Here is a 16,293-nt window from a genome sequence, read left to right as displayed (position 1 = left end):
CTCTCTCTCTCTCTCTCTCTCTCTCTCTCTCTCTCTCTCTCTCTCTCCCCCTCTTCTTCTTGTCCCCCTCCTCCCTCCATTCCTCTGAGTCTCTTTGTCTCTCTGTCTCTGTCTCTCTGTCTGTCTCTGTCTGTCTGTCTCTCTATATATCCATATATGCAGTATCATAAAAGAATTGGTTTCCTTTGTAATTCTGCATATTCTATGTATTTAAAAGCATTATTCTGAGAAGGGATTCATAGTTTTCACCAGACTATGAAAGGGTTATATGCTACACTTTCACACCCAAAATGTTAAGACCCCCTGTATTAGAATATTGTCAGACTCTTTGAGGTATTAAATAACTTGCTTGTTTTCAAAAGAGTAGGTATGCCTTGATTCTAAGTCTTTTGGTCTCTAAGATCAGCTATCTAAAAATGATATTATACTAAGTTTCAAATTTTTAATTTGTAAAAAACCTTTTAATTGATTCAATATTTCTGGGATCTGTGATTTGATAGGGAGAAGCTAGGTGGCATAGTGGATAGAATGCTAGTCCTAGAGTCAGGAAAACTCCTCTTCATGAGTTGAAATCCAACCTCAGATACTCACTAGTTGTATGACCCTGGGCAAGTCACTTAACCCTGTTTTCTTCTATTTTTCATCTGTAGAAATGAGCTAGAGAAGGAAATGGTAAAATAATTCAATATCTTTGCCAACAAAAATTCAAACAGGCTTATGATGAGTTGGACATGACTGAAAATCAACTTAAAATAATTATTTGGTCAGTGTATCTAGTATTTCCATTGATGCAGGTTATAACCATTTTTTTACCTTACTATATGGTCTTTGAGAATTGGTGAATATGAAAAAAATAGATTAACTTCAGACTTTTTTCAAACTGGAATACACTGGATCAAAGAATATCCAAGTCAAAGGAAGCTTAGTGACCCATTTAGTCAAACCTGTAGCTCAACAAAGAATCCCCTCTATATCACCCTCAATAAGTAATAATCCAGCCTTTTCTCAAAGATCCCCAGTGATTTTTTTTTTTGGCCTGTGTAGGACTATTTTTTTTCAATACATGGGCAGCTGGAATGGGCAGGACACATTAAGAGTCCTGTGGGAGGCCAGTGGTGGGGGCCAGAGGCAGATGGTTAATGGTATACTTAGAACAGTCCAAGTGCCAGCAGGGCCCCTTAGCAGGTGCTGGTGGATCCTAAATGGGCAGAGGTCCCCCCATGCCCATCCAACCTCCCAGACTGGGGAGACTTCTCTAATGCCCTAAGGCCAAAGAGGGTGGAGGTTGGGTAGAGCTGTACACTTGGGAGGGGTCAGCTGCTTAGACACGAGCCAGGATTGGGGGTCCAGGGTCCCTTGATGCTGAGGGGGCTGGAAGGAGGGTGTCCAGTCAATGGAATCTTTTGGCTCAGGAGTGATCTCTTCACTTGTTCTTCTGTGGGTGAATCATGCCTGCCTTGGTTTCTTCCTGGGTCAGATGGGCTGCTGTATGTAGGGCTCGTCCACTCAGTTAAGTCACCAGACTGTCCATGGAAGCCTGGTGCCTCAGGAAGGTGGGGCGGATCAGGTGATGGTATAGGATCTGGGAGCCATTGCAGGTCACTGGAAGCATGCACCATAGTAAGAAGGCACAATTTCCTGCATAGTAGAAGGGGAACCAGAAAAGGAAGATGTCAGAGATGACTCGGCCAGGCCAAATATGCTATATACCACCCAGTAGGTTAGCCAGATTGTATTATCATCTTTGTTGTGGCTTTCAATGGCCTTGATGGAAACACATGCTGGGTAGATGAATCCGATGAGATTGCAGAGCAGGGGGGACACCAAAGCCAAAGAAAAGATAAAGGGCCATGAAAGCAATGGAACCTGTACCCAGGTAGTACTATTTGACACTAGAGACTTCCTCCAGCTTTCCCAGGACATCGGTGACAATGTTTTTCTGCTCCAGAAACCTCTGGAAGCACTGCCTCAAGCTACCCATGTCTCTCGGGACCGAGCGGGGAGGAGAGAGGACAGAGGATGACTGGACCCGGGTCCGAGGGGTGACCTCTAGGGCTCCCGCTACTCTGCAGCTGGGCTGGTAGTGTCTCCCTCTCCAGGCTCCCAGGACCTCCACTCCTCCTGTCTCTCGGTCCCTCCCCTTCCTTCTTTCCTACCTCATGGTCCTGCAACTCCTCGATCCCCAGTGATTGAGGCAGAGCATTGTACCTCAATGCTACTACTCTGGAATAGGTCTAATTATTGGGATGTATTTTCCTTCCATCAAACCAATTTTCGTCTTTGCAGTTCTTATTCATCATTCCTGTTTCTGCCCTTGGGGCCAACCAGGACAGATCTAATCCTTTTTCTGTGTTATGCCTCTTCAAATGTATGAATGCAGGTATCCTCTGCCCTCAAATTTTCTATTCTCTGGATTTTTAATATTCTCTTTGCTACCAAATGATCCTTCTATGCCATGATCTGTGGTCCCTTCACCACCTTGCTTGCTCTTATCTGTTTATGTACTTCCCCTAATGTGGCACTCAATAATTCAGTGTGATACCCCAAAGAGAACAAAGAAAATGGATAAGGACCCACATGTATAAAAGTATACCAGCTCTTTTTGTGGTGACAAAGAACTAGAAGGGAATGCCTGTCATCTGAGGAATGACTGACCACATTATGGTATATTAATGGAATTAATTAATTACTGCACCATAAGCAAGTATGGAAGGGATGAGTTCAGATGAACTCATGATTAGTGAAGTAAACAGAACTAGGAAAATAATATATAAAATACTGTAAAAACAACCTAAAATATGATTTGGTATAAATGAATGAAGCAACCAACTATGAATCTGGGGGACTGGTGATGATTTGTGCTACCTGCCTCCTGACAGAGAGCTGATGGATTCAAGAAGGAGACATACTTTTGGACTTGACCAATGTGGGAATTTGATTTTCTTAACTATAATTATAAGGTATTTTTCTGCCTCTTTTAAATTAAAAGTGAGAGAGAAACTAGTGCTAATTGATATAAGTGTAAACTATTTTTAAAGCACCGAACATAAGACTCCACATATTCTTTGACAAGAGAAGAGTACAAGGGAATGATCAACATCTTGCTCCTGGCCATTAAACCTAGTTAGGAAAGTCCTCAGAAGTCAGGCTCATACTCTATGCTCAAGGAACTGGCATACATTGTGTTCCACTGACGGAATATTTGAGAATCCTCTTTGAGCCACACATCTCAATGTAGCATCAAGGAAGAGCTTTTGTGAAGGAGAGATCCAATTAGTGCAGGTTATGTGTGGCAGCACACTCGATTTTTCCTCTAGAATAAAGTTCTTGGTACTATGCCTCTGGCCTGTAAGGTGGTATATAGCATGCCAATCCTGAAATCATGAAGATTCATCTTCCCGAGTTCAAATTTGGCCTCTGACACACATGACTCTGGGCAAGTCACTTAACTCCGGTTGCCCTGGTTTCCTGATCTGTAAAATGAGCTAGAGAAAGAAATGACAAAGCACTCCAGTATCTTTGCCAAGACAATTGCAAACAGGGTCACAGAGAGTCAGATATGACTGAAAATGCCTAAAATAGCAGCGATACCTCTTTTCACTTCACCTCTCTGGGATGTACATTTCTCCTCTTTAAAATAACAAGGATTATATTAGAGAGCTTCTGATGCCCCATCCAACTCAAAGTGTTTGATCCTATGATATAATTCTCTGAGCTTCAATTATAACTTTTCAAAGAGTGAGAACTTTTAAACACCAATATTTAGGAATAATTGCATATGTCTACACATATACTTTGTGTGTGTGTGTGTGTGTGTGCATGTGCATGTGTTTATAGACTGGAATGAAGTTTGCTGTTACCAAATGGACTGCATGTCAGTATTAGATGGCTCTGTAATCTCATCAATATCGGTACTTTCTTTAGTGCTGCAGATGTTAGCCCATCCATTCATATCCTTTGCCATTCTTTTAATATCGTCTCCTATAAAATCTTCACAGATGATCTAAGCTCATATGGAGCTTACATCTAGGATATTTAAGATCATATGGAGGGTTTTCCCTCTAGTTTTCTTGACGTTGAGTTGCCACAAATTTAGCATTGAGCTCCTCATTACTTACGCTTTCTTCTTATTGCATGTTGAATGATTATCTTTCCCTTCTTATTCTGTTTGTACGTCATCCTAATTTGATGGCCTTTCCTTTGTTGAATGTTCCTGATTTTTCCTGTGTATAGCTTCTTTAGACACTTTTTTGCATGTTTTCTTCCCCATTAAACTATGAACTCTTTGAGGTCAGGGACAATATTTTGCCTTTCTATGAAGTCCCAGTATTTAACACAATGCCTGGCACATAGTCGGTATAGAATAAATGATTATTAACTTGCTGACATCTAACTGAAAATATACTTTATGCTCATTTTCTTGAATAACTCTTCACTAGTTACACAGCATCCTTCGGCCTAATTAATTTGATTCAGAATGAACCAACAAGTATTATTTAAGCACCTGCTCTGTAACTAATATTGGCTCGCCCTCAGAAGTGTTGGTTTCAGAGATGCAGGCAGTACATGATTTAAATCCATAGACCATCACTAGAAGAAAGTTGCTATTAAAAGGTGTAACTGTTTCATGGATAAGCTTGGCATTCTCAAAAGCCCAGCCTGGTTTCTCATAGGCAACCTATTCATAGTGGCCCCTCTTGTCCAATTCTGAGCTCAGAAGTGATAACTCTGTGATGAGGAAAATAATGCCTTTTGGAGGAATAGGTTCAGCATTTGAACAGCTTCTCATGCTCAAAAAGAGAACAAGAATATTGTATCCCATCTGGTCTGAAAGTATGAATATTATTATCATGTCTTATGATTAATGAGAGGTAATGAGTTCAGGCTACTACTGGTAAGTGTTTTTGCTTGGGATCATTTGGGATTTCCTATAAGAAGGCATATAGAGACAGTTACAGGGCATAGGGAATGGAGCGATAGACTGGGAGTCAGGAAGGCCCCAAGCTTAATTCCTGACTCAGACACTTACTAACTTGGGTAAGTCACTTACATTCTCCCACTTTCACTTTCCTTCTCTGTAATATGGGGATAATCAAAACCTTCTACCTCCCAGGATTGCTATGAGAATCAAATAAGATAAAGCATTGTCTAAATCTTAAAGCACTATACACATGTCAGTAATTATTATTATCATTAGTCACTTGTTATTTTTTGAATTTTGATTCAATTATTAATAATAATAATATTTACATAACTCAACATTTGTAAAGCACTTGGCATGCATTATTTCTTTTCAACTTTACAACATCCCTGAGAGGTAAATGCTATTATTAGCCCCATTTTACAGATGAAGAAACTTAGTCAAATATAGGTTTTTTTTATACACACACACACAAATATGTCTCACACCTAGTTAGTGTCTTAGGTTATATTTGAAATTCTTGACCTCACATGCAGGATGCAGTGCCTGGGCCACCTACTAGAATCTCTTGACCTATGTGGGCACCTTGTGTCCTTTGTGAAAAGCCTGGTGCATTTCAGGGGATGAGGATACAAAGACATCAACAAAACAGGATTAATTTCAAGGAGCTTATATTCTGCTAGAAGATGGGAAGCAATGTTCATGTGTAACTAAATTCAAACTAGGTAGAATGTAATTTGTGGTAATTTTAATAGGATGAGATTCCAAATTGATGCAGGAATGAGGAAAAAGTGCCACGTGAGCAGGAGTTATTTTTAGTGAGACCTGATTATTGGTGTCATTTACATATCTCTCCACAGTAAACCACAGACAGGGACTTGTCCCGGGGCTCTATTATGCTTCGACATTGGAAAAGCAGAGACTCTTTAGTCACTATCACTATTAAGATTTAAATTGGATATAGATCAGAGAATAATATAACTGAGAAATATGTCACCAGTCAACACCTGGAAGTAGAAAAAAATGTTGGGTTCTTTTTCGCGTTTCACTTTACCTTTTTATTTCATAAAACAACTGTTTTTGTGAAATATCATTTCAGTGTGAATTATGCTTCAATTGCCCCAATGATGTAGTAATCTGAAAGCAGGTAGCATGGTGTGGTGGACAAAAGTCTTAGATATGGAGTCAAAAGATTAGGGTTCAAACAATTCCTCTCCCTGTGAACATTGGCGAGCCCTTTGACATCTCTGTGCCTCTTCGTTCATCTGTAAAAATGGAAGTAATGCTAGCCCTATCTCCCTCACAGGGAAGATATGAGGAAAGTGCTGTGCAAATCATAGAGCTTTACACAAATGAGAATTGTTATGAATAGCTATTGTTAATTAACCAAGAAGTACATTCTGTGCCAAACAAGCTTAAAAAATGCCTTTTCTCGAACTGGGAGAAGGGGGAAGAAATTGGTGAATGAAAGGGACTGCCTTCTAGTTTACCTTTATAAACTCATTAAAGAGGTCTGCTTTGCTACTGTTTGACCTTGATTGAGGTCCCCACTCCCTCTGTGTCTCAGTTCTTCTATATAATACAAGAAAAATGGAGTAACTTATGTCTACAATCACTTCCAGTTAACTTTCTTTTTATTGCAAAAGCCATTTAGCACATTCTATGTTCTATTATGACAGTTTCCTAAGCTTGAGTCCATAAATATTTTTTAGCAAACATTTTGTTAAATGTTTTTTTTTCTGACACCCTATGTATTTTCTTTGAAACATTTAAGACTATGATTCTGAGAAGGGGTCAATAGACTTTACCCAATGTCTAGTGGTCCAAGTTTTAAACTCCTATATTGTGATAAGATTTGATAAAATAACTTTTAGAGCAACAAGGTGACATGGTAGAGCAAGTGTAGACCTGCAGTTGGGAAGACCTGAGTTCAAATTTGACTTCACATTCTTATTAGCTGTGTGAGAAATTACTGACCCTCTATTTACCTCAGTTTTCTAATCTGTAAAATGGATAGAATAATAGCATTTATATTCCAAGGGTGATTGTGAACATAAAGTGAGATAAGATTTGTAAAGTGCTTTGTGAACCTCAAATTATTATTATTATTATTAATGCTATTATTATCACAATTTGTATCAAGCTTAGAAGTGATCCAGTCCAAATCTGCCATTTTATTGCTAGAGAAAACAGGCTTAGGGAGGGGAAAGTAGGGTCCTATCCCCAGGACCTAGGGATTAGAATAGGAAATGGAAATGCTAGGATTCATAGTAATGCCCTTTGACTCTAAATCAATAAATTATTTCAACTACATGATGCTGCTTGCAGTAATTTCCCAGGTCCATTGAGCTTGTGGTTTTTTGGAAGGCAGTGGAGGTAGTGAAGGGTTTTCCATTCTAGCACAAGACCTACAATCCTATGATTTTGTATTTGTGTTATGCTGTGTGTGTTTCTCATCAACAGAGCATCAATGTAGGTGACTGTTAGCAGATATTCAGAGTATAAATACACAATTCAGAAGGGAACATAAAGAATAGGAAACACTGGAAGAAGGTGTTCAGAGGACCACAAACTTCAACTGGCAGAGCCAGATGTCTGTGTTTTCCAATGGAGAGAGCAGTAACTCTGGGAGCTTGAGGAGCAGGATTTCAATCCTGCCACTCATATTAGCTTCCTCCATGCTCCCAGCCAATCCCTGGGGTTCTCTGTACCTCAATTTCCTATTCTCTAACACAAGAGGGTTGAATTAGATGGTATCTAAGGTTCTTCCAGTTCTCAATCTATGATCCCCAGAGACTGATGATTTGGTCCTCTTAGTTTTTCTACAATAATGATAGCTCATTTTAAGGTTTACAAAATGCTTTATAATAGAATTGTGATTTAGTTGCCTTTATTATATCCATTTTATTAATGAAAGAACAGAATCTCAGAGAGGTTAAAAAATTTGTTCAATGTTTTACATGTAACTTCTTGTTCAGTTGTTTCAGTCATGTCCAACTCTTCATGACTCCATTTGGGGTTTTCCTGGCAAAGACACTGGGGTTGTTTACCATTCCTTGGTCCAGATCATTTGACAGAAGAGGAAATTGAGGTAAACACTGTTAAGTGATTAGCCCAATGTCTCAAATCTAGTAAGCGTCTGAGGCCAGATTTGAACTTAGGAAGATAAGTCTTCCTAACTCCAGGCTTTGATGTTCTATTCACTTACCACTTTGCTGCCCATATAGCACTTTGTTTTATGCCTCCCTGATGTACTTAATCTAAAGCATATATTTTATCAATTTGTGTTGGTGTTTTGACTTCCATTATACCATGAGCTTTTTGAGCAGAGACAATGAAGAGGCACAGTGGACAGAGCATTGAACGTGGAAGCAGGAACATGAGTTAAAATATGGCCTTAGATACGTGTAGTTGTGTAAATTAATTGGGCAAATCACTTAATCTGCCTACCTCAGTTTTACCAACTGTAAAATGGGGGTAATTATAGCATTTACCTCCCAAGGTTGTTGTGAGGATCAAAGAGTTAATCTTTATATGGTTCTGTGAAAACCATTAAGCACTATGTAAATGCTTGGTCATCATTGAAATCAGGAGGCATGCCTTTCATATTGTACTTTCTCCTTTTCTAGCATAGCACTCAGAAAATACTAGGAGCTTAATAAATGTTAATTAAGCAAGATACTTGGGATTCAAAGCCACATCCTTAACTTTGTGAGCATTTTTGCTTCAATATCTCAGTACATCTCACCATGTTTCCCTGCTGGGAATTCTTTACACAGATGAAATAACAGGAAAAGACAGTATCATATGCATCCCATACTATTTTCCTTATTTTGGGGGCAACTCCTACTTATAAAACTCTTGGTATTAATGCAAATGGACAATTCTCTTCCAATCTGTAGTATTTGTTGGTTGTTTAGACCACTTTGGGTTAACATCCAGGATGTTTCACAGTCAGAATTTGAATACAGGTTTTCCTCCCTTGAAGACCTTAAGGACATCGTGCTGCATTGCCTTTCAAAATACATCTTCTGTTAAAACAATAGCAGTGGTCACTTGGCCATTGTCTGTAAGGAAGTGACTCCAATTTGGATGAAATTAAAGGCCTTAGAATAGTACCCCCAGCTTTACCGTAGATCAATTGGCATTGAGTAGGAGAAAACACATATCAATAAGTCACTGGTGCATTAATATCTGATGAGAAATGAGTGTTGGGCCACTACAACCTTTGAGCCAACCAAGACCCATGTGAATGAATTTTTCCTTTATGCATTATTAAAGTGAGGTGTGTCCTTCCAAAGTCCAATCATGTGGAGCTATGATTGCTTAATATGTAGATGCAAACCAAGAATCTCTGTTCCATTAGGGGTATATATTAAAAACAATGTAATACAAAAGGGGGAACCAATAAATCTATGTATTTAGCAACAGTCTGGAAATAAGATCATTTTTGTACTACCATTCCTTTTGGGATCAAAAGGCCCAGTTCTTGGTTTATTATTTATGTCTGACATGCTGACAGTGCTGCAACCCATCTGAGTTATCAGCCATAAAACCTATGTGGTGTTGAGCTAATTGTGAAGGTACAAAATCATTTCCCAGTGAGGCAGTGATGGATAGTGGCTAGTGATCTAGTTAGAAAATCCTGGGTTCGTCTGGTGTCTGACCCATACTGACTTTGTGATCCTTGGCTGAGTGTTGCGTCTCTGTGTTCTAGGGATGATCATTTAAGACTATAAATTGTTGAGAAGGTGCCACCCTTTATTGAAAGAGGGAATTTCCTCCTCTGGGAATTGCCTGTCCCAGTGAGGTCCCAGGTCTAATCCTTCTCACTATAATTTACGACAAGCATTTTAAAAAAAATCTCCTATTATAGCTGGGAAGGTGGTGCTCTTCCAGCGATGCCAGTCTGCTTGGCATCATTATTAAATAACAGTACTTTGAAATGAATCTGGGGTTTGGAGTCACAGGGCGGGAACTGCAATCCCAGATGTGACATCTTTAATAGTGCCTGGAATAAAGTAAATGCTTCATAAATTATTAACTTGTCAATTAAAACAATTATATGCTCTTGAGCAAGTTCTTGTGCCTCAGTTTCCTTATCTGTAAAATGATTTGATGACTTACAAGGGTCCTTTCAACTCTACAGTGATGGTCCTATATAGAAATCATAGCTTTTGTGTTTAATCACTTGTCAACAGTTTACAGTCTGGGGGAGACAGGAAAAAAGTGTCCCATGAAGCAGAAAAATATGGAGTTATCCTCTTTGCCAATGGGGAAGCTAAGTAGTGTGGTGGTTACAGTGCTGGGCCTATCGCCAGCAGGATAAGAGTTCAAATCTAGCTTCAGATGCTTATTAGCTGTGTGCCCCCCAAATTCATTTTACTTTGCTGCCTCAGTTTCCTCATCTGAAAAACAGGGATAATAATAGGACCTGCCTCCAAGGTTGTTGTAAGGATTAATATTCGTAAAACACTTAACACAAGAACTGGCACATGGTAGGCATTTAGTAAATGTTTATTTCCTACTTCCTAATGGATGTCACAAAGAGTTTATTGGTAAATACTGAGTTTTTGTAATAGATGTAAGACAATTTTTCCTGTTGATAATAAATTTTAGTTTCCAAAGACCATCCATCAAGCTCACAAACCATTGTAATTTACAGTCTCAGATAGTGGCCTGGCATTCAGATAGTGAATTATCCAGAGGTCATCTGTCTAATCATTAGCAATAATAACTGAAGGAATCTGTGGCCCCATTTACACTTCCGTCAAGTTTATAAGCTTTAGAGTGAGAGAGTTTTAGAGGCTATCTTATCTAACCCCATCACTTTATGGAGGAAGAAGCCATGTCCCAGAGAGATCACAGGGTTATAGGCCTAGAAGTGGAAGGGACCCAGGAGGCCAGCTAGCTCACTCCCCCTCGTTTTGCAATACCATCATTTTCCAGATGAGGAAACTGGATACCAGAGATGTGATGACTTGCCTAAGTTCACATAGTAAGTGTTAGAGCCAAGAGTCTAAGCCTATGCACTCCAAAACCAGCAACCTTTCTCTCTCCCTTCCCATCCCCACCCTGATGCAGCCTTCCCTTCAAGCTATTGAAGTTTCAAATAATAATAGCAGTTAGAGTAGGAAAAAAGAAAGAAAACAGGGAAATTTAATTAACATTTATTTGTCCAGCCCTGTAACCTATTTGATACTGAATAATACATGGAGAAAGACTCAGTCACTGCTTAGTACAATTTAAGTATGCGTAATAGACCTCTGGGAAGTAATAAGCCAATTAAAAACATAAAATAAACCACAGTCATACAAGATTCCAAGTATCTATTAGCATTCAGACCACGAATCTGCATTTTATTCTGTCCCGTAGTAAGGGAACCTGGGCACATCTTCCTAGTATGAATTAGAAGTGGGATGCCAAGAGACCTAGTAGTACTATAATAAGTCTCTCAATTCCCTAGGATGCTTTGTTTCTCAATTCTGTACGACTCTTTGGGTTTCTTTGTTCAGGTGCACTCAATACAAAAACATTTCTTCAAAATAAATTTGAGATACAATTTTCAGTTTTGAGATTTTTAATGGATTTCTATGTTCTCTTGCCTCCTTCACTCAATAGCTGTTTTCTGATTCCCCTCCATGCTATGGAAATAATGACTTACCTTTGGGTTTGTTTGCTTGTTTTTAAGGTGGCCAATCTTGCTTGTTCCCTGTCTGCAAATGAAGATGGAATTAAAATAGTCAAGACAGCAGCCAGTCACATGGAGACACTGTGTCCACAGGTAGGGAGAGTAAAGATTGAATGCCCTCAGCATTAAAATCCTATTGAAACTACGTACTTCACCGAAGAACAAAGCGAGTGTTGATTCATTGGAGCTTTGTTCGAAGGAACTGATGTCAATGGGTGCTCTTGCTCCTCAGATATTATATATTCCCACTGAATACGGTTTTCTTTAAACCTTATAGTCCCCTGGCCTTATCAGTGAAAAAGGACTCCTTCCTTAGACTCCAAACCAAAGAACCTCTCATCATGGTTCCCATCTTTCCACTCTCTACTCTTACATCAACTTGGTTGAGTCTTTCTCCATAACGAATTACCTTTTATCTATGTACTCTAGTCCCTATGGACTTTCCCTGTTGCCACCCATTCCAATCTTCCCACTCTCTTTTCTACCTCTGGCGCAGAGGCCCTCCCCAAACCTCAGGTGAAATAGATTTTAGTTACAGATCTTCTCTGCCCTATACTCTGTGATGTCTTTATCTGCAATCTACATCACATGTTCATGGTGATATTCATTTGATTTCTTTCTCCATAAATTCAGTCTGCAACCCCACCATGCATTAAGCAGTGATTATATGAGCTTTTGGGCTCCCAAATTAAGAAAAATCCTCAGCAAAATAAAATGTTACCCACTGAACAGATATATTACGTATCACAAAATAGTTTGACTCACTTGGGGAGAATATGGGAGGATGAAGGTATTAGTGTAGAGGGCATAACCTTCATAGGATCATTGACTGAGGGCTAAATGTGACCTTAGAGTTAATCAGATTTTGTCTCTGTATATTAAAGAAGAGCCTGCTCCCTGGGTAGCTTAAGTGATTTGCCCAAGGGTAAAGAGAGAATAGGTAGGAGAACTGCAATGTGAAGCCAGGTCCCCAGAATCTAAAACTGTCTCGCTATTAATTATTGCACTTGGGGACTGGTTTCTAAAACCTAAAAGCATTTGTGAGCACCTGAAGCATTCCATAGTTTGCACCTTCTGCAAGAAGCCTTTCCCAGTCCTTACATCAGTTAAACCTGTATGTATCTTGTTTGTACATCACAATTTTTTTTAAGCATTCGGGGTTAAGTAACTTGCTCAGGGTTACACGGCCAGTTATTTCTGGGTGTGGTGCTAAGTATCTGAGCCCAGATTTGATCCCCAGGTCATTCCGACACTGACACTGGAGCCGGTGCTCTTACTTGCTGAGCCACCTGGCTGCCCCTGTGCATCACTATTTTTATATTGTTTCTCCTTTTAGATTGTAAGCTACTTGAGGCCAGGGTTTATTTTTGCCTTTATTTCTGTCTTCATCCTTTATGCCAGGCACTTAGTAAGTGCTTAATGAAGGCATTTTGATTTGATTTGACTTGTAATATGCACTTGGCACTGGGGTTACTACAATAAAAATGCCCCTGCTTTCAGGGAGTTTATAGTCTCCAGGAAAACCAAGACCATTAAATTTGATCCACGCCTCTGGTAGTTGGGGAAGTGACTTAATTCCCAGAAGAGGTTTCTCCATGGTACAAAGGTGTCTGAGCTGCCTCTGATCAGTATTTTTGCTAGACCGATTAATTGATTGATGAAATGTGACTTTTAGTGGTTCTTTGCTATTACTTTATTGGGCCCTAGCAGCGCTGCTACTTCATAAGAACCCCTGATTTCATTTAGATAGAAAGCATAGCAGCTTTCAGGGATTACCCAAACAAGGGCATCATGCAATCTCATGCAGATAGAGAAATATCACTTGATTTGCCTGCTGCTATGATCGAGGAACTGTCACCACTGAGCAGGGAGAGTACTTCATTTTCCAAAGCAATTGTTTTGCAAAAGCAGATTTGCTTGTTGCCTTTCACATGCCATAGATGAGGATGGATGTGTCAGTGTGCAACTAAACTCTATGAGTTTGAAAGAGTCTCAAGCACCCATGTTCTTTAGGTGTTCCAGTGTTCTCGACCTTTGCTGGTTTTCATAAATCTTGTTTCCATGATAATAGAGCCTTCAGAGAATGATAGATGGGTAGACAGACAGACACACAATGCAGAGATAGGTAAATAGACAATAAATAGACAGATACCTAGTTGCTAGATAGTTTTTGACAGCTAAAGAGGTAGATGAGAGATAGGTAGATAGATGGATAGATATATAGATAGATTACAGACAATAGCTAGATGATGGGTAGATAGATGATAAAGAGAGAGTTTGCCAGTGCTGAGAGGCACTATGGTAATGAGGTTGAAGAGCCAGCCTTGCAGATGAAACCCTGGTTTCAAGTCCTGCCTCTGACACACACTGTCAGTGTGACTCCAGGTAAGTCATAGTCCAGGCAGTTCTCAGACTGTACAGTAGTTTCCAGTGGTTCTCTCTAACTCGTGGGATCAAATAGTTTTTTATCCCCTTTCAACCTGGCCCCAATCTACCTTTCCTGCCTTATTGCACATTATTTTCCATTACTTTCTGGTTCAGCCAGACTGACTTTCTTACTGTTCCTCACACATGACAATCCATGTCCCTTCTCCATACCTTTGCCTTGACTGTCCCTCATGCCTAGAATGCACTCCCTCACTATATCTGCTTCTTAGAACAGAAACTCAGATCCAGTCCCACCTTCTTCATGCAGTATTTCCTGATTCCCCAGCTGCCTATGTCTTTTCCTCCAGATTGCCTTGCAATTATTTAATTTACAGTTTGTATGGACTTTTATATTTCTGAACTTATTTTTCCCCTGATAAAATATAAACTCTGATGACAGTGACTTTTTTAATACTCCCCAAACTTAGTCCTGTGCCTCAGAGGTGCTCAATAAGTGTTTCTTGAGTGGAAGACAAATGGAGGTGGTTTTCCCAATGGTAGTTACCACCATCAATGAAATTATAGTTTTAGATAAAAAAATACAAATAGAGATTTTAAAAAAGAGGGAAAGTCACATAATTGCAAGTTCACAAGGCTAGTGTAGTACCTCCAAGAAGAGGTTGCCAAATTCTGGATCATTGTCTCCTGGCCAATCACCCTTATACCACTAATTACATATTCCTTAAAAATTCATCTTTAGACCCTGCTTGGGCTTACATTCCATTATTAAGCCCTATGAGACCACATTACTACTCCTATCCATCATGAGACATCAGTCAGGGACTTTAGTTAAGGATTTATTTTACTGGTTAAGGGCAATTAGACATAATGTATCACCTATAACAGAACAAATTGGAGTTTTGCATAGTTCTTTCGAAACTTTGATTTGATTCTATTTATTTTATTTTTATTTTTTTTAAGCAATCGGGGTTAAGTAACTTGCTCAAGGTTAGATGGCCAGGTGTTTCTGGGTGTGGTGCGAAGTATCAGAGCTGGGATTTGATCCCCAGCTTATCTCGACACTGGAGCCAGTGCTCTTACTTGCTGAGCCACCTGGCCGCCCCGATTCTATTTATTTTTGTTCATAATGATCTTGTGATTCTGTGACTTGTATTAACATTTTCCTTAATTGTATGCATCCTTGATAGAATTTAGACTCTTGAAAACAAGACTCGTCTTTGTCTACCTAGTTCAGTTCCTGGGATGTCTTAAGTACTCAATAATTTTCTTGTCAATTGATTGACCTTTACATGCATATATTCTCACCAACATTTTGTGCACCTAAATTAAAAATAGTAATTATATATCCCCAAAGAAATCATAGATAGCATGTGTATAGTACTTTACAAAGTAACAACAACAACAAAACAGCAACGCAACACAACACAATTTCTTTGCTGCCAATAATGATCGAGGAAGCAATATCCGTAACGAGGAATTTGGGTCTGTTAGGGTGTTTCTATTGTTACTTTGAAGATGAGGCTGAAATGAAATTTCTGGCAGCCTCAGGATGTTTCTCCAAATTGAGAATCCGTGGCTGCTTTTCCTCAGAACTTAGCTTTGAAGGTTAATATGAAAACAGACCTGTGACCATATGCCCTTCAAATCACTCAAGACTTTATAGCACTACCATCTCTCACCAAAGCCCCTTTCAGAAACCACGTCCTTCAATTTATCTCCTCTCTTGTTACTCATCATTGTCATTTTCTGTAGCCCTGCAGACAAAATGAACCTGGGGGCTTGATTTCCTATGGCTTTCTCCTTTTTATCCTTCATACTTGGTAATGCCACTGACCTCAAAAACCCAGGTTTAGTTTTTGAAGTCTTTTCCAGGCTATTACAGTGGGGGGAGAATGATTTCCAGTTGGAATGGAGAGGTCAGTGTTTTCAATTGAATCTGTGCCTTTTGGAGAACAAATTGGTGAGGAGGTAGATTTAAAAGATTTTTTTTTTTGTGAATGACTTTAAAGAAATCTAGTTTTGTTGTAGATTGACTTGGCTCCTTTAAGAAGTCTATTTGTCTATTGTTGAGGCATTCTCTGAAAGAAGACACCTTGAAAGAAAACTGGGAAAGACACAGACGCCAATTATGGCTTCCGATAGTGAAGGGTCAAAGTTCAGATGGAGAGAAATGGTAAAGTGAAAGGCCTGAGAATGGATACAAGGCTTATTGTCTCAAACAGAAGGGTAAGTTAAAGTAGGAGAATGAGAGAGAGAGAGAGAGAGAGAGAGAGAGAGAGAGAGAGAGAGAGAG

The 16,293-nt window shown here is 39.4% G+C and overlaps 1 protein-coding gene and 1 pseudogene across 2 annotated transcripts in view; one reads left to right on the top strand and one right to left on the bottom strand.

The window, feature by feature from the left end:
- The window catches only part of CTNNA3 (catenin alpha 3), a 2,053,326-nt gene that overhangs the window by 1,241,770 nt on the left and 795,263 nt on the right, over positions 1 to 16,293 (top strand). For both annotated transcript variants that reach the window (XM_069101886.1, XM_069101885.1), the window contains exon 10: positions 11,613 to 11,705. In XM_069101886.1, the coding sequence (XP_068957987.1) occupies positions 11,613 to 11,705 (93 nt within the window). The remainder of the gene's footprint in view (positions 1 to 11,612; positions 11,706 to 16,293) is intronic.
- Positions 1,424 to 1,981, bottom strand: LOC138172093 (receptor expression-enhancing protein 6 pseudogene; annotated as a pseudogene).

This window comes from Petaurus breviceps, unplaced genomic scaffold (genome assembly GCF_028583685.1).
Source record: "Petaurus breviceps papuanus isolate PSGF00001 unplaced genomic scaffold, PetGlider_PUasm1.0 490, whole genome shotgun sequence".
In the NCBI taxonomy this organism is placed as follows: domain Eukaryota; kingdom Metazoa; phylum Chordata; class Mammalia; order Diprotodontia; family Petauridae; genus Petaurus; species Petaurus breviceps.
The sequence above is the reverse complement of the archived record's forward strand: the minus strand, read 5'-3'. Positions and strand labels throughout refer to the sequence as shown.